General features: G+C 44.5%; 1 protein-coding gene across 2 annotated transcripts; it reads right to left on the reverse strand.

Annotated features, from left to right (window-relative positions):
- Window positions 1–613: 613 nt before the first annotated feature.
- HERPUD1 (homocysteine inducible ER protein with ubiquitin like domain 1) lies at window positions 614–12,264 on the reverse strand. Of its 2 annotated transcripts, XM_082368538.1 has the most exons (8): window positions 11,999–12,264; window positions 8,900–8,977; window positions 8,738–8,812; window positions 6,973–7,103; window positions 4,739–4,861; window positions 3,857–4,207; window positions 2,404–2,509; window positions 614–1,378 (listed from the first exon to the last, which is right to left on the reverse strand). In XM_082368538.1, the coding sequence occupies exons 1-8, from the start codon at window positions 12,131–12,133 to the stop codon at window positions 1,214–1,216; spliced, it is 1,164 nt and encodes a 387-aa protein (XP_082224664.1). In that variant the 5' UTR covers window positions 12,134–12,264; the 3' UTR covers window positions 614–1,213. The 2 variants fall into 2 exon arrangements, with proteins under 2 accessions (XP_082224664.1, XP_082224663.1); XM_082368537.1 differs by lacking the exon at window positions 2,404–2,509 and having other exon boundaries at window positions 11,999–12,254.
- Window positions 12,265–23,151: the final 10,887 nt, after the last annotated feature.

Genomic DNA, 23,151 nt, shown 5'->3' on the forward strand with positions numbered 1-23,151 from the left:
TCCTTACATAATTATCTTAGTTGGCTTTTTAAAGCACGACCATACATAAAACAGCTTTGTATCTACCCAGCATCTGGCTATGAATTGTTCAGTGAATGTTTATTTGATGTCAATGTGTCCAGTCACAATTCATTTAAATGATCACGACCATGACACAAGAAGCTGATTATACTTTGCCCAAAACAACACTCCCAGGCCTTTAGCATTCTACTTACAGCATCACTCATGTTAAAAAGTACACAGCACTTTACTTTTCAGATTAGTCTCAAAAATAATACTTAAAAGAAGGATTAAAGTCCAAAAGTAAGCTAAGCATGACATGTGAGCAGGTGAAAGGTACTTAATGCCACTAACTTTAAATCGGGGGAATTTAACTCTGATGGGTTACAACATAAGCCAGTACTGTTTAAATCAGGAAATGGGGGGCAAACACAAGCATAATCTTAGTAAATTAAAACTTTCGTGGCCTTACCTTATCTTCTTCATCAGTACAAACAATTCTTTAATAAAAAGAAGCAAAATATTCAGGTTACTCAAAAATCAGCAACTCAGCTGTTGACCATCCAGAGATGATGGACACGGAGTAAACTGCTAAGATGACAGGAGTCTCCGCCAGGGTCATTCATAGTAAAACTTTATTGAACAGAAAACCCAGCAAAGGTTTTCACCTCTGCAAAGCTCCTCTTGGTTTAAAGTAAAGCACTGCATTTTAAAAAGCAATTATACATAAGTCTTTCCTAGAAAAGTCCTGCTAAAACATGTCTAGCAATTTCATTGATTATATAAAGTAGTACACTTAGTGTAATTTAAACATTCCAACAGGAATCAAATCGTACCAGCAGAACCATTTCTGCATCTATGACATCTATGTACACACACACATGCAGACACACACATCTGGAAAAGTTCCTCAGGCATAAACATGCGACACTAATGCCTTCTACTTACAATGTCTATTAAACTACAACAATATATATTAAAGCTCTTCAGAATAAAGACATGAGAAGCCTTAGGCATTTTTTGTTCATCAATTTGTATCATGGCTTCACGTCTTACTTTCTGCTTCTGCAGAATCACAAAAGCATATCATCCTCTTTGTTGATTCTTTTACTAATTCTGTGCCATCGCCACGTCCAGGTAAGGAAATCTAGCCGGAACCAGATGATCCAGTCCACGCCTGCCAAAGCCTCTAGCAGCCAGACCGCAAACACCATCAGTTTGCTATGGCTGGGGGGCCTTCCGGAAGAAGAGAGGCAAAGAAAGTCTTGAAGACGAGCCAGGCTGTGCTCATGAATGAAGGGCTGGTCTGCTCGTCATCCACTACGTCCCTGTCTGGAGGGAGGCGGTTGGGGTCTGCAATTTCAGGATCAGGGTCTTCCTACAGGTAATAAAATACAAGGAGAAGAAAGGACCGTGAGAAGCACCCAATAATGTCAGGAAAGGGCAGAGTGGCTCCCTGGCCCCTTGCCCCATAAGCCAAGCCAGGCAGGCAGGACCCTGGGGACGACATCCCCGGCTGGACGGAGCTCCTTCTCCAGCCTCCGTAGCACAACTGTGCTGGAACATTCTCATAGTTTTCAATATTCCTGGCAGCAAGTATCAGATCAAATGAAGTACTGTAACTAGATCTTCAACTATTATTAAACTAGTAATTAAGTTAGCCACTTCATTAAATGTGGATATTTTTCTAATTTTGGCAGTGTCCCGAGTTAAAAAAAAAAACTAAAACTGGAAACACAGGATTCTAAAAACAGATTCAAGGGTGACACTTTATATTAAAAAGACTATCCTTTAGGATTATGCATTAAACTGCCTTATAAAAATTCTATTTCTTTTTTTAAATATTTATTTATTTGGCAGTGATGGGTGTTAGTTGCAGCACAAGGGATCTTCGATCTTCGTTGCTGCGTGCGGGATATTTTAGTTGCGGCACGTGGGATCTAGTTCCCTGACGGGGGATAGAACCCGGGCCCCCTGTACTGGGAGCACAGAGTCTTAGCCACTGGACCACCAGGGAAGTCCCTAAAAATTCTATTTCTGTTATTTTCCAGGAAATCTATTCTGTGAGACAGGCTTATGTTCCTAATCCTTAATTAGAATAACTCTCCATTAGCAGTTTCCATGGTATAACATATCGTTACTGAGAATGAACACTAAAAATAGTGAGTTTAAAAACAACATTACTTATATATGCCAAAATGCAAATTGCCACATGACAAAAATACCTGATGGATTTTATGACACAATGTTTTAAAAATAGCTAATGCTATAAGAATAAATTTGAAAAAAATCTTGAAATATTGAGCTTAATAAAATGGTACACCACAAGGTATCTAAAGATTAAGGACTCAAGAGCCCGGTGTTTCACACCAAGATCGCTGGGCTCCAGCAGAAACTCCATACCTGGAAGTTATTGTTGGGGTCCTGATTTGCAGCTTCCTGAGGAGGACCATCATTCGGGAAGTTCTGAACTGGCCCCTGTCGGAATGGAAACCACCCGACATGATGCCTTCAAAGGAAGCATATAAAGTCCATCTTAGTGAACATCAGAGTGACATGTACTCAAGAATTTAAGGGTTCTCTCAATGAGATGAGGTCCCCCTTGCTCCCCTCCTCTCATCAGAGCAGAACCTGATTAGAAGCTCGCAGCCAGGCCCATCTGCAGAGACATTCCACCACACCGGCTCCTAGACTTTCTCACTGGCCTGTCAGGTTCTTGACAGGCACTATGGAAACTAGGCTTTATTCATTATCATGTGCCCAGCAACATAAACAGCACCTGACACATAGTATGTGCTCAATAAATACTTCTTCATCTGACCTAAACCTTACACATGAAAACCTGAACAGAGGGGGAAGGGGAAATACACACACAGCTGTGACTATAATATATGTAATAACATACTAATAAGACCTAGATTTGGTCACCTACATATATGATTCTAGAGACTATAGAATTTAAAGAATTAACTAAAAGTTGCATCTGAAAAATCCAATTAAACCCAAGTCTTGAAGCAAATATAACAAAATATAACAATGATTAATACTGGATATAAGTACTTAATGCATTATTCTAAATATTTCTTTTTTAAGATTTTTAAAAACTAAAATAAAAATCCATTTTCCTACGGAGGAAAAATTTCTTCTGTCAGTTTTTGCCACATACAAGGACATATCACTCTAGGCCAGGGTTTTTGAACTTTGGTACTGCTGACATACTGGGCTGGATATTTACTGTGGGGCTGCCCTGGGCACCACAGGATGTTTAACAGCTACCAACCAGATGCCAGCAGGACCACCCCCCTCGCTGTGACAGTCAAAAATGTCTCCAAACACCGCCAAACGTCTTGGGGGCGAGGGTAGAGGGCAGATGCAAAACTATCCTGGTTGAGAACCACTGCTCTAAGCCATAGATAAAGCCAAATGCCAGGTCTGTGATGGATCTCTGGCCCTTCAGGACTATGCCACAGCCTTTGCCTGCCCTTTATCCTAGAAGGCAGCTGTAGCCTGATAAAAGATAAATATGTTCTTATTCAACACAAATACAATTTTCCTTTCCATGCCTCAGTATGGCTGTTTTATTGTGGTTCATGAGCCTGGCAGGTAACTTAACTAGAGGAAAAGAAGAGAATGTTGTTCCTGTATTAACAGAGAATTAATTGTGTTTCTGGCAATGTGCAACCAAGCCATCAATTCTTTCCATCGAAAATCCTAGAATGACGTACTACTTAAATACACCTCCTTAAATATTGACTGAGACTGCTCAAAAAAGAGGAAAATCTGTACTTGGTTTGGGTCACCACATAGTGTAATCTGTAGTAAAGGGAAAAAAGGGAAAGCAAAATCATCTGCTTACAGGTACATAACAACGGTGGCCCCCATGACCATGAGGAATCTGCTCAGGGAAGAGTAGAAGTAGAGGATACTAAGAAAGACGGAAAACGTAGCTGCTGAATAGGTCCAATCCAACCAATCTCGATTTATCTCATCATCTTCTTCCACAATAGGGCCACCCTGTGCATTCATCCGCAAGTTCTGATTGGCCCCAGGGTTAACCACCACTTGAGGAGCAGCATTCTGATTGGCGGGCTGGTTTTCAGCTGGAAACTGGTTGTGGATAGGGGCTGGAGCAGGCGCAGAGACCACAGGTATCTCTTGTGCACTTGGCGAGGGGACAAAAGCCCTTGATGCAGCAGTGGCTGCTAAGCTAAAATAAAAATGACAGAGGCAAATACTGTTGAGAGCAAGGCACCATGAAGACTGGTTCTCATAACCTCATTTACGCAGGGATCTTTTACTATTAAGTAGGCATATACAAACTTGATTTTTCTTTAACTTAGTGAAGAACTTCTTTACTAACAGTCATATCTATAAATGCCTTTTCTACTCCTAAGAGAAGCCGCTTAGTAAATTTCATCTGGAATTAAACATCAAGGCGACCATGAAAACATGGTGCAGTAGCAAATTAAAATTTTCATAAAATGTTAAAGATATCACAAATTGAAAAGAAAAAAAAAGGAAATAACATATTCTAAATAAAGTCATCAAACTATGGATCAGTCAGCCAACTACGCGTCAATACACAGATTAGTAGTTACCATTTATCCTCTATCCCACCCACAGAGCAGGACTCTGACACACTCATCCCGCCCTCCCTAACTTTGTGGGTAACATGGATGGGAGTTCCCTCCATTTCTGGGAGCCCTGGCCACACCCAGTGTCGTGAGTAAAGACTCACTACTGCATGTAGTACTGCCGTGCGTATATCTGCTGGAACCAGGAGAGCTGCAGCCACCCATAGGTTGTGTAGCCTGAGAAACCAGGCCCCAGGCCTTGGAACGCCGGCTGGACAGCTTCAGGCCTATGAAAGATTTCAAAAAATGCTCTGTTTGAGTTGGTTTAGTATGAATAAGTGAAAATTAAGTTTAAATTACAATCAGGAATTCAAAACAAAGAGACAGAAGATTGAGCTTTATGACAGTTACATGTAGATTTCTGGGTGATGCACCTGTGTAATACAATCACAGAAAGTACTGACAAAGCCCCCCTCCCATGGTCTGGATCCCATGGGAAAACAAGAGCCCTCTGCCCAGCACTGGGGTCTCATGATGTCATCACCATGATGTACAAACAAGCTGGACCTTTTCACTCTAAGTGGATCCCCACCCTTATTTTAGACTTGCTGAGTCTCACTGAAGGTCTAAACCCCACTATTCATTCTTTAGGGAGCAGCTCTAAAAAGTCACACCTCTCCCAAAGTCTTTTCTGCAGGAAATACTCCTTTCCTCCCAATACCCATTTCTCCCTCACCCCTAGATCTGAACTATACGGGGAGCAGAGTTATGTGTGGCACCACCCATGCATGCTTACTGACCACTTGTGCCCTGTAAGGCCGCCGGGCTGTTATCTCACGGGATCCCCAACAACCTTGTGGGGAGGGAGCTCTCCACCCTGCCATTTTACAGAGGGGAGCCCGAGTGCAGCTCAGGGAAGACAAAGGATCTGCACGAGGTCACTGAACCTGTAAATAGTAGGGCTGGATTTGAGATCTGTTTGACACCAAACTCATGCTTCTATCATCCAGCGCAGCCTGGGGCAGGCTGTGTGTGGGAGTCATCTCTGGTTTTGTGAGCCCTACACAGTGAACTCCTTTGGCACCACTTCACAAAATTCAAACTAACAGAACTGCAGAAAGATCAGGAGTTGTTATGTGGTCATCTCTGCTGGTCAATTCATATCCTTAAACAAAGTTATATGCACTGGCTGTCCAATAAATATTTGTTGGATGAAATCAAGTTTTATTATGGTAAAATTCATAGTCAGATATGAGCCTCAATTCTCAAATCGTATAGTCAGAAAAAGGGAAGCAGTTTTAAGTGTTTCTATCCAATAATGAATTCAATTATCCACTTTATATGCTAGGTATGGAACTTAACCAAATTCCATACCCAGAGTATTTCTAAAGTTGTATTCTAATACAAATAGGTCTTGGTACGATACTGTTTTTGATCATTTAAAAAAGATACAGTACATGGAAATGAGAAAATAACAAAGTGCTTTTGTTAGCTCTGATGATGATGACACTGCAGATACGCAAGATAACTGAAAGGTTTTTAGAGTTATATCCTGAACTATGTAGAACTGAACTGACAATGTCTGGGAATTACTTTTAAATACTTCAGGAAAAAATGGGAAGCAGGAATAGATAAAGCAAGTATGGCAAAAATTGATCATTATATGGAGATTCATTATACAGTTCCCTCTACTTCCGTGTATATTTGAAAACCTCCATTAAGAAAAAAAACAACTCTTCATTCCTCAAACACCTGACTTTATCAACAATCAGATATTAAAAACTACTACGAAACGGTGGGCAGGGGACTCAGGGAGTAACAGAGTTTCAACTTGTAGTTAATAAACTGTTTTTTCCCAAAGGATCTTTCATAGTAAGGTGTTCCAAGAGCTGTGAAATCCGAACATCACAGCATTTAGTCGCTTCTGGCTTTTGCGCTAAAGAAAAGCTCTAATTGCTCCTTTTCTCCTAGCACCACCGACATGGTACTTGGCAGAGCATTTCTCAAACAATCCCTTCACCTTTTGTCACCCACTGTTATGACAGACAAAGCACAAAGCCACTCGGCAAAGCAGCTGCACAGTGCTTACAACAGCTGCTTTTCTGCACCAGCACTAATTCCCTATCATGAGATCAGCGCAATGTGAAGTGCACCCACGTAGGAGGAGAAATGCCCAGATTTTCAGGACATGCATCTCCACTTTTTAGATCTTCCTAAAAGGCTATGTATTAAGAAAAGTTAAATACAGAAGAGATCTTTAAAGTGAAGCCCTTATAAAGCAAAATTTTGTCCATTTAAAAATTCTATGACTATATAGTATAAACACAGCTTATTCTTAAGTTGACGCAAATGATGCACATTCATGTTGTACAACCTGCTTCTTTATTACAACACTCACCTCGAGATAGTCTCCCATCCAGAGGGAGAAGGGTTCCGAACAACCTCCCTTTGCCTTAAACCGTCACTTGAGGAATCCCCAGGAGACTGACCCTGATTAAGACCAGCGGGCTGCTCTATGGATTCAGCAACCTAGATAAGTGTAACATGAACATGAGAACAAAAGGCCTGATGCAACGGTGTGAAATCAAGCTTCAAGGATTCTTTCTCTGTGAATGGCTTATGTCCCCAACCCTGACCTCTGAACTTGACAAAATCAAACAGATGCAATGTTACATAAAGAATATTCTAAAATTTGTTCAACACAGTATCAATACAGATACTAAAAAAAAATCCGTATTTTTTCCTAGAGTAGCTATGCTGTAGTTTCACTAAAATCTCCCAATGAAGTTATCATTGGTGAGAAAGCTTCCTGTTAATGCTCTATACATCTTTTTTTTTCTATACATCTTATGGTGTTAAATTTACTAAGAAATTAAATTTGACCAATAAGATTTATAAACACAACCCAGCCAGCAACCTAAAGAATTTCTTACACTATACTCAGATGTTTCAGGATGTACAGTTGTAATGCAAATTTAGAGTGTATCACCACATTAGAATATTAATACTGTATTATATTTTTAAAAATAAATTTATTTATTTATTTATTTTTAATTTTGGCTGCATTGGGTCTTTACTGCTGCGTGTGGGCTTTCTCTAGTTGAGGAAAGCAGGGGCTGCTCTTCTTTGCAGTGTGCGGGCTTCTCATTGTCGTGGCTACTCTTGTTGCGGAGCACCGGCTCTAGATGGGAGGGCTTCAGTAGTTGTGGCTCTCGGGTTCTAGAGCACAGGCTCAGTAGTTGTGGCACGGGGGCTTAGTTGCTCCACGGTATGTGGGATCTTCGCGGACCAGGGATTGAACCCGTGTCCCCTGCATTGGCAGGTGGATTCTTAACCACTGTGCCACCAGGAAAGTCCTTTAATACCGTATATTTGAACTAACACTGTGAAATGAAAAATGAGGGATTTTGACCATCTAACATAAGCAAGTCTTTAGAGATCACTTGATAAAGACTGAGGCCTTTTCCTATCCAAACAAATAATCACAATGAAAATTTCCAAAGTAAACATAGTCATGTTTTACTCTTTATAAAAATCAGGGACTTCCCTGGTGGCGCAGTGGTTGGGAGTCCGCCTGCCAATGCAGGGGACACGGGTTCGAGCCCTGGTCCGAGAGGATCCCGCATGCCGCGGAGCGGCTGGGCCCACATGCCACAACTACTGAGCCTGTGCTCTGGAGCCTGCGCGCCACAACTACTGAGGCCTGCGCACCACAACGAAGAGTAGCCTCCGCTCACTGCAGCTGGAGAGCGCCCGCGCACAGCAATGAAGACCCAACGCAGCCAAAAATAATGAATAATAAATAAAATAAATTAATTAAAAAAAAAAATCAGTGGTTCCTTAGAAGAAATTTATTATGTGCTAAATTCATGACTGCCTTGCTAGTTCGGTGATCTGGATACACAGCCACTATAGATCAAATCAAATCCCAGAAAAGTGTGTACTGCAGAACTCCACTTTTCCACTACAACACTAATGGAAGTCTACTACTATTATAGTAAACTCTCACTTGTATTGGTAAGTTTCTTATTCCTGATTCTCACTGGAGAAGAGACAAAATATTATATGATAAAAAGACTTAAGAGTTTTATCCAACTTCCTTTATTTCGACCTTGAGAGTCTGAATGACACGAATTGTTATCATCATGAAAAAGCAGACATACCTTTGTGCTGGCTTCTGGCATTCTGGAAGGACTCTTCACACTGCACACCAGATGCAAAACATGCCGGTTTTCCTGCTGAAAGTAATAAGGAGGTACTTTAGGACCTGAATTCAACCTTAGTAGTGCTCAAAAACATTCAAAAGTTAATATATTTAGTGATACCTTTGGAAGCAAGTCCCTGAGACACTGGTGATCCAACAACAGCTTCCCAGAATAAATTAACCTCTGGTCCTCTGGACGCTTATGGAAAGAAAGAGCAGCACAGGTCAGCACTTAGCCCCCTCAAGTTCCCAAACATAGAAGAAACTGTTTTATACAAATAATTTAAACGTGTGTGTTTTTCCCAGCATCACAGGAAAACATTTTTCCGAAGGCCCCATATACAAAACTTTTACTTAGGAAGTACTTAACTTTAAACTGATCTCTAACATGCAAACAAATTTAGGATGGCAAACTACCTCCAGTCCACAAAACCTATGGCAAGCTACCTGACTTCTTAACTCCCAGGGAAATTGCTTTCTGCCACAAAAAGCACAAATATGGGGCTCCTACAGCAACGAACTTCAAAACTCAAAGTTTGGTCTCAGAGAAAACTCAAAGTCAGCCTTCCCTAAAACCACCTAGCACTGTCCCAAGATAACATGAAGCAATTCTAAACTTAAGCCCTCAAAGAGACTTTTCCCAACATACAAATGCAGCTAAAGAGGAGATGGTGTGTGGTAAAATTCCACACCACAACCCTATGAGATATTTAGTATGCCTATTGTAAGGGGGAAAATCTAAAATTCACTTGTCCAAGGTCACCTGCTGCTAAAGAGTCAAGATTCCACTCTACTCCATTCCAGTGATTTTAAAACCACAGTCGTGCCACACACTTTTATACAAATCTCACTTTTAAAATCCATTTTTAATTCCCTTAAAAACTGGACTTAAGGGACTTCCCTGGTGGTACAGTGGTTCAGAATCCGCCTGCCAATGCAGGGGACACGGGTTCGAGCCCTGGTCCGGGAAGATCCCACATGCCGCGGAGCAGCTAAGCCTGTGCGCCACAACTACTGAAGCCCGTGTGCCTAGAGCCCGTGCTCCGCAACAAGAGAAGCCACCACAATGAGAAGCCCGCGCACCGCAACGAAGAGTAGGCCCCGCTCGCCGCAACTAGAGAAAGCCTGCGCACAGCAACAAAGACCCAACGCAGCCAAACATAAATAAATAAAATTTAAAACTGGACTTAAATAATGGCTTCAAGTGATATATACCAAAGTCAGTACACCGGAGCTCACCAGCAACTTCTCAATCTACTCTTGCCAAAATAACCAATTATGCAAAATTTGGAATAAAGCTGCTCCTACCAAGTAGCCCAAGATTCTAAAGCAAGCTGTTTAAAACAAACAAAAAAATAACCGTACCTATTTATCTGCATAAATCAGGATTTTTGTTTTTTGGACACTGGGCAACTATAACAAACTGCAGAAATATATTGGATGCTGTGTTCATCATTGTTCTCACTGATTGAACTTCATATGTAAATGCTATAAACCTGGACTTGTAAATGTTACTATATAGGTGAGGTCCTGCATTATGTTAAAGAGTTTCACACTAGAAAAAGTTTGAAAACCACGGGTGCCCGTGATTTGAGGCCTGTTAAAGGCCTGAACTGACACTCTGCGTCTTTATCCAGAAGGCTGATTTAAAAAAATATATATTAAGCAAACAACTATTATAAAGTAAGGCTTCTCACATTAGAAAGCAAATGACGAATGTGCTCCAGCCAAAATTTTTAAACACAGATATACAGACCTGAGAGACCTTTTATTTACAACTTTGGGTCCTCGGACTTAATAGGAGTGATGTTCCTCACCCAAGGAAGCCCTAAAGGGAAGCCCTCCTCCAAAACACCGCCTTTTACCAAATGACGCAACTAGAGGCTACACCTGCTTCGCCAATTTGTGTACCTAATAGCCATTCTCGCAGCAGCACTGCCACCTGTTTCTTGGGAGCAGCTATGGTGAAATTGCAAATAGTGCCAAGGCGAATGCTAGAGGAATGGGAGCTTATTAAATAAATAAGCACATTTCAAAAGAACGACTCAGGAGGGAAACTCACTTCCACGTTCTTGACAATATGGAACAAAAACAACCTGACCCATAAGCTACACCCTGACACGTTGCAACACTTCAGATAAGAAAGAACAATTTCACAATCTTGTCCTGCCCTGATGCCCTCTCCTGTTTGATGGAGAATTACAGTTGTGGGCAGTAAAGAACACTGTTGACACTTACATAATATTAGAGCAGAAAGTAAATACAGGAAGGTCCAGCTCATAGCCTCCGTCACGTGCTGGGGAGGGAGGGTGGCCCTAAGGGTGATGCTGACAGATGTGTCAACCAAAACAAAGCGAGGAAGTCTCTGCCAATTGAGGGACCAGAGTCTTAAAACCCAGACTCCAGGAGATTCCTTCCACCTATTTTCCTTCTAAATCACTTTTTACCGGAAAGCACACACCGGGCTCCTCCCTGGGACTAAGCACAGGCTGTGGAGTCCAGCTCACAGGGAGGGGACTAGGGCAGAAGGCGGACTGGGAGGGGAAGCGCCACGTCCTGTTCCCGGGTGTGGGGCCTTAAGCACACGCTGCCCGGGCGCTCACCGTGCTTCTCCAGCCACTGGCCGGGCTTGGCCCCTGCCCTCACCTCTCTGCAATGAGAGGCTACATTCAGAAAACTCGTTTCGCAGCACTTCTGTGTCCTTATTCCTGCCCATCGGATGCAATCCTAACGAGGAACACCTAGTCACTCCGCCGTTTTGGGGAAATTGACGCTTGGAGGGTGAAATGACTCACTCAAGGTCAAACTGCTGTTTCAGCGGCTTGGCTAAGGCTGGAAGCCAGATCTAGGGGGCTGGGAAGGGGTCTGAAGAGGTATGGCAGGAGTGCGACAGCCGTTAGAGTTTGGGGACCTAGGACGCGAGGTGACAGGGGAAGGCGGCCCGTCAGGAAGGCGGGACGATGGCGGCCTAGAACGAGGAAGTGACAGCCACTGGACCACGTCAGAGGGCGCCTACGGCGGCAGGGCAGAAAGGGGGAGACCACAGGCCTGGGAGAGGGGACCTGGGGAGCACCAGCCGTCAGGGGAAGGCCGGCGAAGCGAGAAGTTACAGGAAAAGGGGAGGAGGACGTGGCATCCCAAGGGCGACGCGAGGAGGGCTGCGAGGATGACAGCCGGGGTTAGGGGAGTGCTGGCAGCTGGAGCCGGGGGCTCCTCTCACCGGGCGCTCGGGGTAGACGCGGCTCAGATGGGCCTTGAGGCGGCTCACGCTCCAGCTGCGGTCGCCGCTCAGCTCCAAGTCGCGGTGGCGCTGGTTGGGGCTCTTCACCAGGAGCGTGACGGGCTCGGGCTCCATGTCGACGGCGCTGTGGGCTCGGCGGCGCTCCCAGACGCCAGGCAGGAAGTGTCGCTGCCACACCCAACCCCCACAAAAACGCTCCGCCTCTCTGGATCGCGCGCGCCCGTCTCGGGCACCTTTTATAGGCACCCCGCGCCCGGACTCTGCGGACAGAACCCTCTGTGGCTGCCACCCATTGGCTGGGGTGGAGAGCACTGCCCCAACGTGGCCCAATCGGCGCCCGGCTCCGTGGGCGGCAGGGCGGGCGGAGCACGTGGGCGCAGGCTGATGCAACCCGCCGCCGCGGCGTCACCGTCAGTCGCGGCTGCGGCCCGGGTGCCTGGGTTCGGTGGCCGTGCTGGGGTTCGCGCGGCCCACGCGGGGCCCCTCGGCCCTGAGACACTGGCTTGCTCCCTGGCTCGGGTTGCTCACGGCACTTTAGGGAGGGCCGACCCTGCCGACTCTCCGGTTTGGCAGCCTCTGCAAATTGTTTCCTCACAAAGCAGCAGCTCCGCCCTTTTGACACCAGCCCCATTTCCCCTTTTCCTTCCCCGGGTGGCCCGGGACGTCAGGCCCTCCAGGGGAGGTCTCCCCACCCCCACCCCGGCCTCAGCTCAAAGAACTGCTGGGGGAGCCCCGTTTGCGAGCCCACATGGAAGGGCGCCCCCGATGCGCCTTAGAAGGGCCAGGAAGAAGGGAGATTCTTCCTGGGGTTCAGGATGCAGGAATCCGAGCCAATGTTGCCACTTCATCTGTGACCTCAGACTTGAACGTTATACCGCCAACTGTGGGACGTCATCCTAATGAGTGGCAAGCAGGCCACAGTCCAGCTTAGGCTGGGAGACGCTAGAAAAAGGCCTCATTTTATAGGATACTAAAACATACTTCCTTGAAATTGGGGCTGAAACAGGGAAGGCAGGTTTCTTGGTTTTCCTAAAATGTGACCACGGAGGCCTGGCTGATGTAGACACTCCCTCCCTCTGTAGGAAAAAAGGTCTTTTAAAACAAAACTGACATTGTGCTGGCTCGTCCTTGTTCTAATCCTGTTGGGACATCTGTTTTGCCAGGTGTGTCAGGACCTTGGCAGTTGCACATACAATGTAAAACACTATGTAAATAGTTTCCAGAGTGAGGCAAATTTAAGGAGGGTAACAGGAGGACCCTGGTCTGGTTGGTGGGTGTAGTACCACAGACTGGGTGGCTTAAAGGACAGAAATGTATTGTCTCACAGCTCTAGAGGCTGGAAGTCTGAGATTGGTGCCAAAATATTGGCTCCCTGTACACCGATGCCAAAATGAGATACAGAGACAGAGTTTTGGAGGAGAAAGAAAGGGTGGCTTTATTCTTTGTCAGACAAAGAGGGAACACAGCAGGCCAGCACCTCAAGAAGTGTGCCCCCCTCCCTGGGGAATAGGGAGAGGTCTCATATTCGGGGCTTGTGGTCAGGGGTATTCAATGAGGATCAAGGCGGTAATAGTCTTACATTCTTCTTTCTTCTGCAGAGTTTCAGAAGGGTGGGGGTGCTGACAAGATTAGGGTGTGAGCAGGGTCTCCTAATCTTGAGGAGCTTCTCTAGTCCCTTTAATCTTGCCTCAGGTGGCTTCGTGGCTGCTCCCCCCTTGATTAGCAACTGTTCGAATCTGCCCTTTGGAACTCAGGGAAGATCATGGAGGCTGGAGTCTTGCCTACAAGAAATGGGGGACAAAAAGGCCTCTGTGTCCGGGAGCCCCACAGGGCCCCGCTTGGTTTCAAGATCAAGGTGTCAGGCATGGTTGGTTCCTTCTGAGGGCTATGAGGGAGAATCTGTTCCATGCTGGCAATCTTTGGCATTCCTTGGTGTGTAGCTGCATCACCCCCATCTCTGCCTTCATGGTCACAGTGTGTTCCCCCTGTGTGCGTGCCTTCACATCATTTTCTCTGTGCATGCCTGTCTTTGTGTCCCAATTCCCCCCCCCTTTTTTCTTTTTTTTTTAAAATAAATTTATTTATTTATTTATTTATTTTTGGTTGTGTTGGGTCTTCGTTTCTGTGCGAGGGCTTTCTCTAGTTGTGGTGAGTGGGGGCCACTCTTCATCGCGGTGCGCGGGCCTCTCACTATCGCGGCCTCTCCCGTTGCAGAGCACAGGCTCCAGACGCGCAGGCTCAGTAGTTGTGGCTCACGGGCCCAGTTGCTCCGTGGCATGTGGGATCTTCCCAGACCAGGGCCCGAACCCGTGTCCCCTGCATTGGCAGGCGGATTCTCAACCACTGCACCACCAGGGAAGCCCCCCCCCCCTTTTTTTATAAGGACACCAGTCATATTGGATTAGGGTTTTACCCTAATGACCTCATCTTAACTTGATCATCTGCAAAGACCCCATTTCCAAATACTGTCACGTACACAGGTACTAGGGGTTTAGGAATTCATCTTTTTGGAGGACACAGTTCAATCCATAACAATCAGCCTTAATATAACGCAGAACACAGATTGTTTCCTTTTCAGCAGTCTTTGTACTAGAGGTGAAGCGCTTTGGAGATAATTGTCCCCATGCTCAGCTTTCTGTGATTGGTTTTTGTCGGCTGAGAAGGGCTCAGTCCCTTTTCATCCGGGCTGGCTTCATGGGTGTGGCACCTCTGGGGCCCTACTCTTTGTATAATGCTCTTCTGAAAATTCTTAATAAATTTTCAACAAGAAGTCCTGCATTTTCATTTTTCACCAGGTCTCACAAATTATGTAGCTGGTCCTGTTTTTCATACATCAGAATGGAAGAAATGACTGATTACAATCTGGTAGTCTTCCAACTAGCTAGAAGCTAACCAGTGGAGCCAGGCCAGATAAAACAAGCAGAAGCCTTAGAGCAGGCAGCCAGGCAGGAGATAACAGCTTCACTGGGTAATTAAGGAGGCCACATAACATGGTTTCCTGTAGCCTGCTGTGACAAGCGTCAGGTCCCCTTAAAACAGCATATCCATTTTCACTCAGTAGTAAGAAGGTAAAGGGGTGTGCTTTTCCCTAGGGAAAAGGCAATCCAATTTCTGTGATCCCCTCTTGAGTTATCTCTCAACGAGACAGCTCCTTGTAAAGGACTTCTGTGATTCTGCCTATAGTACAGAATTGGTCCTCGTATGCATGGGGGATTGGGTCCAGGACTCCCCCCGCCACCCCCTCCCCCATAGAAAAATCCTTGGATGCGCAAGTCCCTTCTATAAAATGGCGTAGTATTTGCATATAACCAATGCAACATCCTCCCATATACTTTTTTTTTTTTTAACTTTTTGGCCGCGCTGCACAGCATGTGCGATCCTAGTTCCCTGACCAGGGATTGAACCCGCGCCCCCTGCAGTGGAAGCGTGGAGTCTTTCTTAACCACTGGATGGCCAGGGAAGTCCCATTCTCCCATCTACTTTAAATCATCTCTAGGCTTCCCTGGTGGCGCAGTGGTTGCGAATCTGCCTGCTAATGCAGGGGACACGGGTTCGAGCCCTGGTCTGGGAAGATCCCACATGCCACGGAGCAACTAGGCCCGTGAGCCACAATTGCTGAGCCTGCGCGTCTGGAGCCTGTGCTCTGCAACAAGAGAGGCCATGATAGTGAGAGGCCTGCGCACCGCGATGAAGAGTGGCCCCCGCTTGCCGCAACCAGAGAAAGCCCTAGCACAGAAATGAAGACCCAACATAACAATCAATCAATCAATAAATAAATCTTAAAAATAAATAAATAAATAAATAAATCATCTCTAGATTACTTATAATACTAAATACAATGTAAATGTTATGTAAATAATTGTAAATACAATGTAAACACTATGTAACATTTCCAGAGTGGGGCAAATTTAAGTTTTGCTTTTTGGAACTTTCTGGAATTTTTTTCTTCAGAATATTTTCCATTGTGGTTGGTTGAATACGTGGATGTGGAACCCATGGATATAGAGGGCCAACCATATTTATAAAAACATTAAATTCAGGTCAGCATGCCAAGAATAGAGAGATAAACACGGAGTGACCCTGTTCTCAGTGATCTTACAAATACAGCGAGCATGATAAGATAGTCAAAAACAGAAATAAAAGACAACCCAAAAGTCTCATACATTTCTGAAGGACTTATGATTACAGTGAGGAATTACACAGAGGCAGGAGGAGAGGGGGAGACAGAGAAAACTGGATGGAAGAGGTGGAATTTGAGCTGAACTTTGAAGGATGAGTAGGATTTGAATGAAAATAATGGCAGCAATTATTGATAAGCCCAACAGGGGACCTGTATACACAATTTGTATGGGCAAGTATAGTTCAGTGGTTTAACTGATGGGCCCAGAGCCAGAGTGCCTGTTTCTAAGCCAACTTGTGTCACTTATGAGCGTGACCTTAGGCAAGTTACTCAAACTCTCTGTACCTAATTGTCCTCATCTGTAAAATAGGAAGAATAATCGTGTCTATTTCACGGGGCTGTTGTGATATTTAAATGATATAGCATTGTTAAAGGTCTTGGGGAAGAGCCAGACATTTAGCAAGTGCTCAATTAATATTAGCCATTAATATTTAGGAAACTGCAAGGAGTCCAGTCCACAGGTTCCCAAGCCTGGCGGTGAAACAGAATCACCTGAGGAACCCTTTTTCTCTTTTTTTTAAAGTGAAGTCTTACAACACCAAGTATTGACAAAGATATGGAGCAATGAGGACTCTCATACTTGGCTGGTAGGAGTATAAAATTGTACAACCACTGTGGAAATCAGTCTGGCAGTTTTCATAAAGTTAAACATACACCTAACTTACAACCCAGCTATTACACTCACAGGGATTTACCCAAAAGAAATTAAAGACTTGCACAAGAATGTTGATGGCAGCTTTATCCATAGCATCAAACACTGGGAACAGTCGAGGTGTCCATCACCAGGAGACCAGATAAACACTACTGTATACCCATACAATGGAATGCTACTCAGTAATAAAAAGAAATGAACTACCATACATGTAGCAACATGGATGAATCTCAAAACCGTGCTGAGTGAAAGAACCAGACAAAAGGAGTACCTATTAAATGCTTCCATTCATATGAAACTCTAGAATAAGCAAAATGAACCTATGGTGACAGAGAACAGATGCATGGTTGCCTGGGGATGGGGTGGCAGAGATTGACTTGGAAGGGGCTGTGCTGAAGTCGGCTGGTGCTGGTTTTCAAGAACCGAATGTGAGCTTGTCTTCCTGACTCTGCTTTCAGCGTCATCACACTGACAGCCTGAAATTGGCCATGGTAGGAATATTTACACCACAGAGATCAGGAAACGCAATAAAGCAGAGCCTTTTTCCCCCGGGGAAGCAGTTGTTCACCTCTACTAATACACCACTGTGTATTAAGGAAATTTCTAGGGTGGTGAAAAGTTCTGTCTTGGTAGGGTGTGGGGTAGGCAGGCACAGACATTTTTCAAAATGGATCTAGCTGTATACTTAAGATATGTGCATTTCACTGCATGGACATTATGCCCACAACTAAACATGTAGAAACAATAGGATGGGTATCTGGTCCCATGTCAGGCCTACCAAATGGGACCTGAGGCATCTAAGTCGGTACTGATTCAAGGGCCAGCTTTGGAAACCACTGGTCAAGTGTGGCAGTAAGGACAGAGTTTATTTTAAAATACTTATAATGATGATGTCTGGACTTCTCTGGCAGTCCAGTGGTTAGGACTCCGAGCTCCCAGTGCCGGGGACGTGGGTTCGATCCCTGGTCGGGGAACTAAGATCCCGCATGCCATGCCGAGCAGACAAAAATATATAGATAAATAAATAAAATAAAGTAAAATTAAAAAAAATAATAATGATGATGTCAGCGAGAGGTAAGACTGGAAGGAATTCTTGGGACCAGTTCAGGGAAGACTTTGCGTGCTCACCCTTGAGAGTTGGCTTTATTTTGTGGGCAATAAGGTTTTTGAGTAGTAGAAGGACATGATCAGAATCAGTATGGATCTTCATCATTACGAAGGCTGGGTTCGAGGAGGAGAGACTTGGGGCCACGAGACCCGAGTGGTTCGTTCAAGAGAAAATGTAGATCAGTGCTAGGATTGAGCAAGAAAGGAAATGTGAAAAAAAAATTGGAAAAAGAAAAAGACATGGCAGAAATAAAGCAGGAGGGAAAGAGGCCTGGGAACAAAGATGGGTTCAGGAACAGAGCTAATGGCTAACATGGGGGAGTGCTTACCACGTGCCAGACACACAACTTCAAGAAACTTGCATTTAATCCTCACAGCAACCTTTGAAGTAGGATGCTTCTATTATTGCCGTCTCACAGCTGGGGAAACTGAGGCACGGGGAGTTTAAGTAACTCGGCTACAGAGCTAGTAACTCTATGAAATTTTTATTTTTTAATTAACTGGTACTGAGGTATAATTTACACATAGTAAAATACATGGATCTTAAATGTACAGTTCAAAGAGTTTGGGTAGGTGTATTCACCTCTGTGAATTCCTATCATTCCAGATACATTCCTATCATTCTAGAGAGTTCCCTAGTGCCCCTTCCCAGCCAACCTGCTCGCCTCCCCACCAGTCCTGGTCCCAGACATTACTGGTCTGCTTTCTGTCTGTCCAGTTTGGTCAGGCCTGTTCTAGAAGTTCATATAAGTGAAATCATACAATATACATTCCTTTGTGCCTCTCAAGGATAGAAAGTCAAGCGGCTCAGGGAAAGAAAGATAGTGAGTTCAAGGAAAATCCAAACTCTTTTTTTTTTTTTTCTTTTTTGGCCGCCGCCATGCGACATGTAGGATCTTTATTTCCCCCACCGGGGATAGAACCCATGCCCCCTGCAGTGGAAGCGCAGAGTCTTAATCCCTGGACAGCCAGGGAAGTCTCGGAAAATCCATATTATTAAGTGAGATTTCTGGAATTGTGGAAATGAAAGACTGTGGAAATTTAAAAACTTGATGGTTAGAAGCACCTCTGTGGTGCTATGTCTCTGCTGTGACCTAATTCGTCTTTAAATTCTGAGGGGGGAGAGGGAAGGAGCTGAGACCTATTTTATTTTATACTCAGGCTGTGAGGGTCTAGAAGCCTTTTCAGAACCTGAGCAGGCAAAAGGTCACTGACAGTGCACGTGCTTTATTTCAAACAATCTGGTGTCTTAGGCCCTGCTGAACTTCTGTACTTTGTTCTTGGAATTCTTGTTTTTACTTGGTTTCTAGAGATTCTCCCAAATAATTCAAGCTCCAACCAGAAACCTTGCCTTTTATGGTCATTTCTGAAATCCTAATTTGGCCACACACACGAGCCATCTTCTTTAGGCCAGGAAATGGACATCCTGTTCTGTACTCATGAAATCCATCCCATGGTGACCCATGCCCACGCTAAGCCGGAAGCAGCTTTCTTTCCTCACCAGAAGCAGCGCCCACAGTAAGTCCTCCCAAACAATGTAGTCAGTGATCGGGAAGTGCTTTTGTTCGATAAAGGAAGGAGGTATCTTGGACTGGGATGCCCAAACTTCGAGTGTGACACCCACTTCCCTGTTACTTTCTGATATCTGTTTCTTAAAAGTGCATGTTACATACATTTGTATAATCAAAGAGAATGAAAACTGATTTGGCTTTGAGAACCCCAAGTATCTCTTGAATGGGAGACACTGAGGGGTCTGGCCAGTCAAGACTGACCACTGGGGGCAACAGTGGGCCTAGTAGTTAACTGCACGGTGCACTTCTTTTTTTAAAAATAATTTTTTAAAATAGATTTATTTATTTTTATTTATTTTTGGCTGCATTGGGTCTTCGTTGCTGCTCGTGGGCTCTCGTTGCGGCGAGCGGGGGCTACTCTTCGTTGTGGTGCACGTGCTTCTCATTGTGGTGGCTTCTCTTGTTGCAGAGCACGGGCTCTAGGCACGGGCTTCAGTAGTCGTGGCGCACGGGCTTAGTTGCTCTGTGGCATGTGGGATCTTCCCGGACCAAGGATCAAACCCGTGTCTCCTGCATTGGCAGGCGAATTCTTAACCACTGCGCCACCAGGGAAGTCCATGCATGATGCACTTCTAAGCTCAGCCCTTATAACGTTTAAAAATGTACCTGGGGTTCATTTACTTGATAAGCTAAACAGAATTATCATATGACCCAGCAATTCTACTCCTAGGGTTATATCTAAAGGAATTGAAATCAGGAATTTAAACAAAAACTTGTCTATGAATATTCACAGTGGCAACATTCACAATAGCCAAAAGGTAGAAATAACTGAAATGTCCAAGAACTGATGAATGGATAAACAAAATGCAGTCTATCCATGCAATGGAATATTATTCAGCCATGGAAAGGAATGAAGTACTGATACTTGCTATAACATGGATGAACATTGAAAACATTGTACTAAGCGAAAGAAGGCAGACTCAAAAGGCCACATATTGTATGGTTTTTATTCATATGAAATATCTAGAATAAGCAAATCCATAGAGACATAAAGCAGATTAGTGGTTGCCAGGGGTTAATGGAGGGTGATTGCTTAATGGGTCCATGATTTCCTTTTGGGATGATGGAAATATTTTGGAGCTAGATAGTGGTGATGGTCGCACAACATTGTGAATGTGCTAAATGTCACTGAATTACACACTTTAAAATAGTTAACATGATGAATTTTATATATATATATATATATATATATATATATACACACACACACACATACACACATATATTTGGAGTAGACATTAATTCCTTTTATGTTTTAATTGAAGTATAGTTGATTTACAATGTATATATACCTTGATTTACAAGGTATATAGCAAAATGATTCAGTTATACCTACTATATATATGTACATATATATGTGTGTATATATATTCTTTTTTATCATTTAGTATGATAATCTCTAGGTCCATCTATGTTACTGCAAGTGGCATGATTTCATTCTTTTTTATGGCTAAGTAATATTCCATTGTATATGTTTCCTTTTTTTTTAGCCACACCGCACAGCTTGTGGGATTTTAGTTCCCCAACCAGAGATTAAACCCGGGTCCTCAGCAGTGAGAGCGGAGTCCTAACCACTGGACCACCAAGGAATTCCCCCATTGTATATGTTTGCCACATCTTCTTTATCCATTCATCTGTCGACGGGCATTTAGGTTGCTTCCATGTCTTGGCTATTGTAAATAGTGCTATTGATACTATGAGGTGAATTTTATATTATACAATTGAAAAAATCAAAAGTCCTACTTGGTTTCCGCTTTCCTGTTGAATGCTATTTCACAGCCTTTCCTCCAATGGAGGGAGGAACCCAAATAAAATAACCGCCACCAGACAACAAAAATCCTTCTGATTACCGCAAAAAGGACGGGGTAGATGAATGGGTGGTGTCGCTTGATTCAATAATCTCTCTCACAGAGCACATGCTTGGCTCTTCTCTAGACTGCAGGTGCAGCCAGCTCCAGGTTTATGACTCTCCTGGCTGCTTGGGTTTGGTTCCAGGGCAAACACCACTCAGGTGGGCCCTGCCCTCCAGGCCTGCATCCTGGGCAGGATCATGGCTGAACCCTGAGGCCCAGGAAACCTCAGAAGCCCGCACTTCCCCATCACGGGTGCCAGTCCAGCCCTCTTCTAAATGTTCTGATTGTAGCCCAGCATTTTACTTTAAAAAGAAAAGAAAAAACCCATATTTATTCATCTTAAGTTTTATAGTACCTTTTCATAAATACAGAATCTTTCCTGTACTCTAAGTAAAATTTTGACTGTGTGTTAGTTTCTTTCTTTTTTCTCTCGCAAAACCCCCAGCTTCCCCAAGCTGGTTTCAGACTAGACCTAGCACTTAGGCAAAGATGCATAAGACTACAGAGATAGCTATAGCAATATAGCAATATTCTTGTTAAAATGGTGGGACTTGTTACTTTCCTCTATGAATTCCCTTGCTCAGCCCTCCCATTCAACTCTGGACTTTTCCTTTCCCAGCCCATTACAAACATCTCCACTCATTCCCCTCTTATCTCTGCCCTGGTTCCGTCAGCTTTCCCTGCCCCAGGCCTACATCAATCACTCAGGTCAGCAAGATTTCACCTGCGGGTCTGGTTCTTTGTAAACAAGCTCTGGCCCCCTCCCCCTGCACCTTGCCCTATTCCCCAAACCTCCTTATGTTAACCAACCCTACCTTTCTCCAAGACAGGACCCTTGAACATCTCCCGTTGAAGGCAGCCCTGTCTCCCCCTCCTCCTCCCCATTGTTGCTTCTAGGCTGGTGTGCATCTCAGCAGCCACTTCTCACCGGAAGGCTTACCTGACTGCAAGTATAATCTCTTGACCTCTAGGGCTCTCTTCCAAGATCACAAACTTCCCTCCCATCCCTTCCCCATCTTAAGAATTCCAGCTTCCAGATCATACTCCTTTTCATTCAGTTCTACTTACATTTATCTCTGCTCTGCTCCCACTGCTCATTGGCATAATCCATTCCTTTGCCATTCATTCATTCATTCGACAAACATTTATTGAGGGCCTACTCCGTGCTAAGCCCTGTGATGGGTGCTGGGGTGCAAAGATGAGTCGATGTGGTCACAATCAGGGCTGATATGCACTCACTCAGCCATTTCAGCAGTTAAGATATTGAAATACCACCATGCCAGCTGGTAAACATGCCGTGAATACCATCCAGCTGCCTCGGCCCTGAGACCTCCAGGTCTTCCTACCATCCAGTAACTAAAAGTTTCATCCCAACTGCCACCTTCATAGAGCTCACAGTCAAATGATAGACACCCTAGATTTTGCTCAAAAATGTTTACCTCCTGGGACTTCGCTGGTGGCGCAGTGGTTTAGAATCCACTTGCCAATGCAGGGGACACGGGTTGGAGCCCTGGTCTGGGAAGATCCCACATGCCGCGGAGCAACTAAGCCCATGCGCCACAACTACTGAGCCTGCGCTCTAGAGCTTGCGGGCCACGACTACTGAACCCGCGTGGCAACTACTGAAGCCCGCGCGCCTACAGCCCACGCTCCACAACAAGAGAAGCCACCACAATGAGAAGCCCGTGCACCGCAACGAAGAATAGCCCCCGCTCGCCACAACTAGAGAAAGCCTGTGCACAGCAACGAAGACCCGATGCAGCCCAAAA

This window comes from Balaenoptera borealis (genome assembly GCF_965194805.1).
Source record: "Balaenoptera borealis genome assembly, chromosome: 19".
Classification (NCBI taxonomy): Eukaryota; Metazoa; Chordata; class Mammalia; order Artiodactyla; family Balaenopteridae; genus Balaenoptera; species Balaenoptera borealis.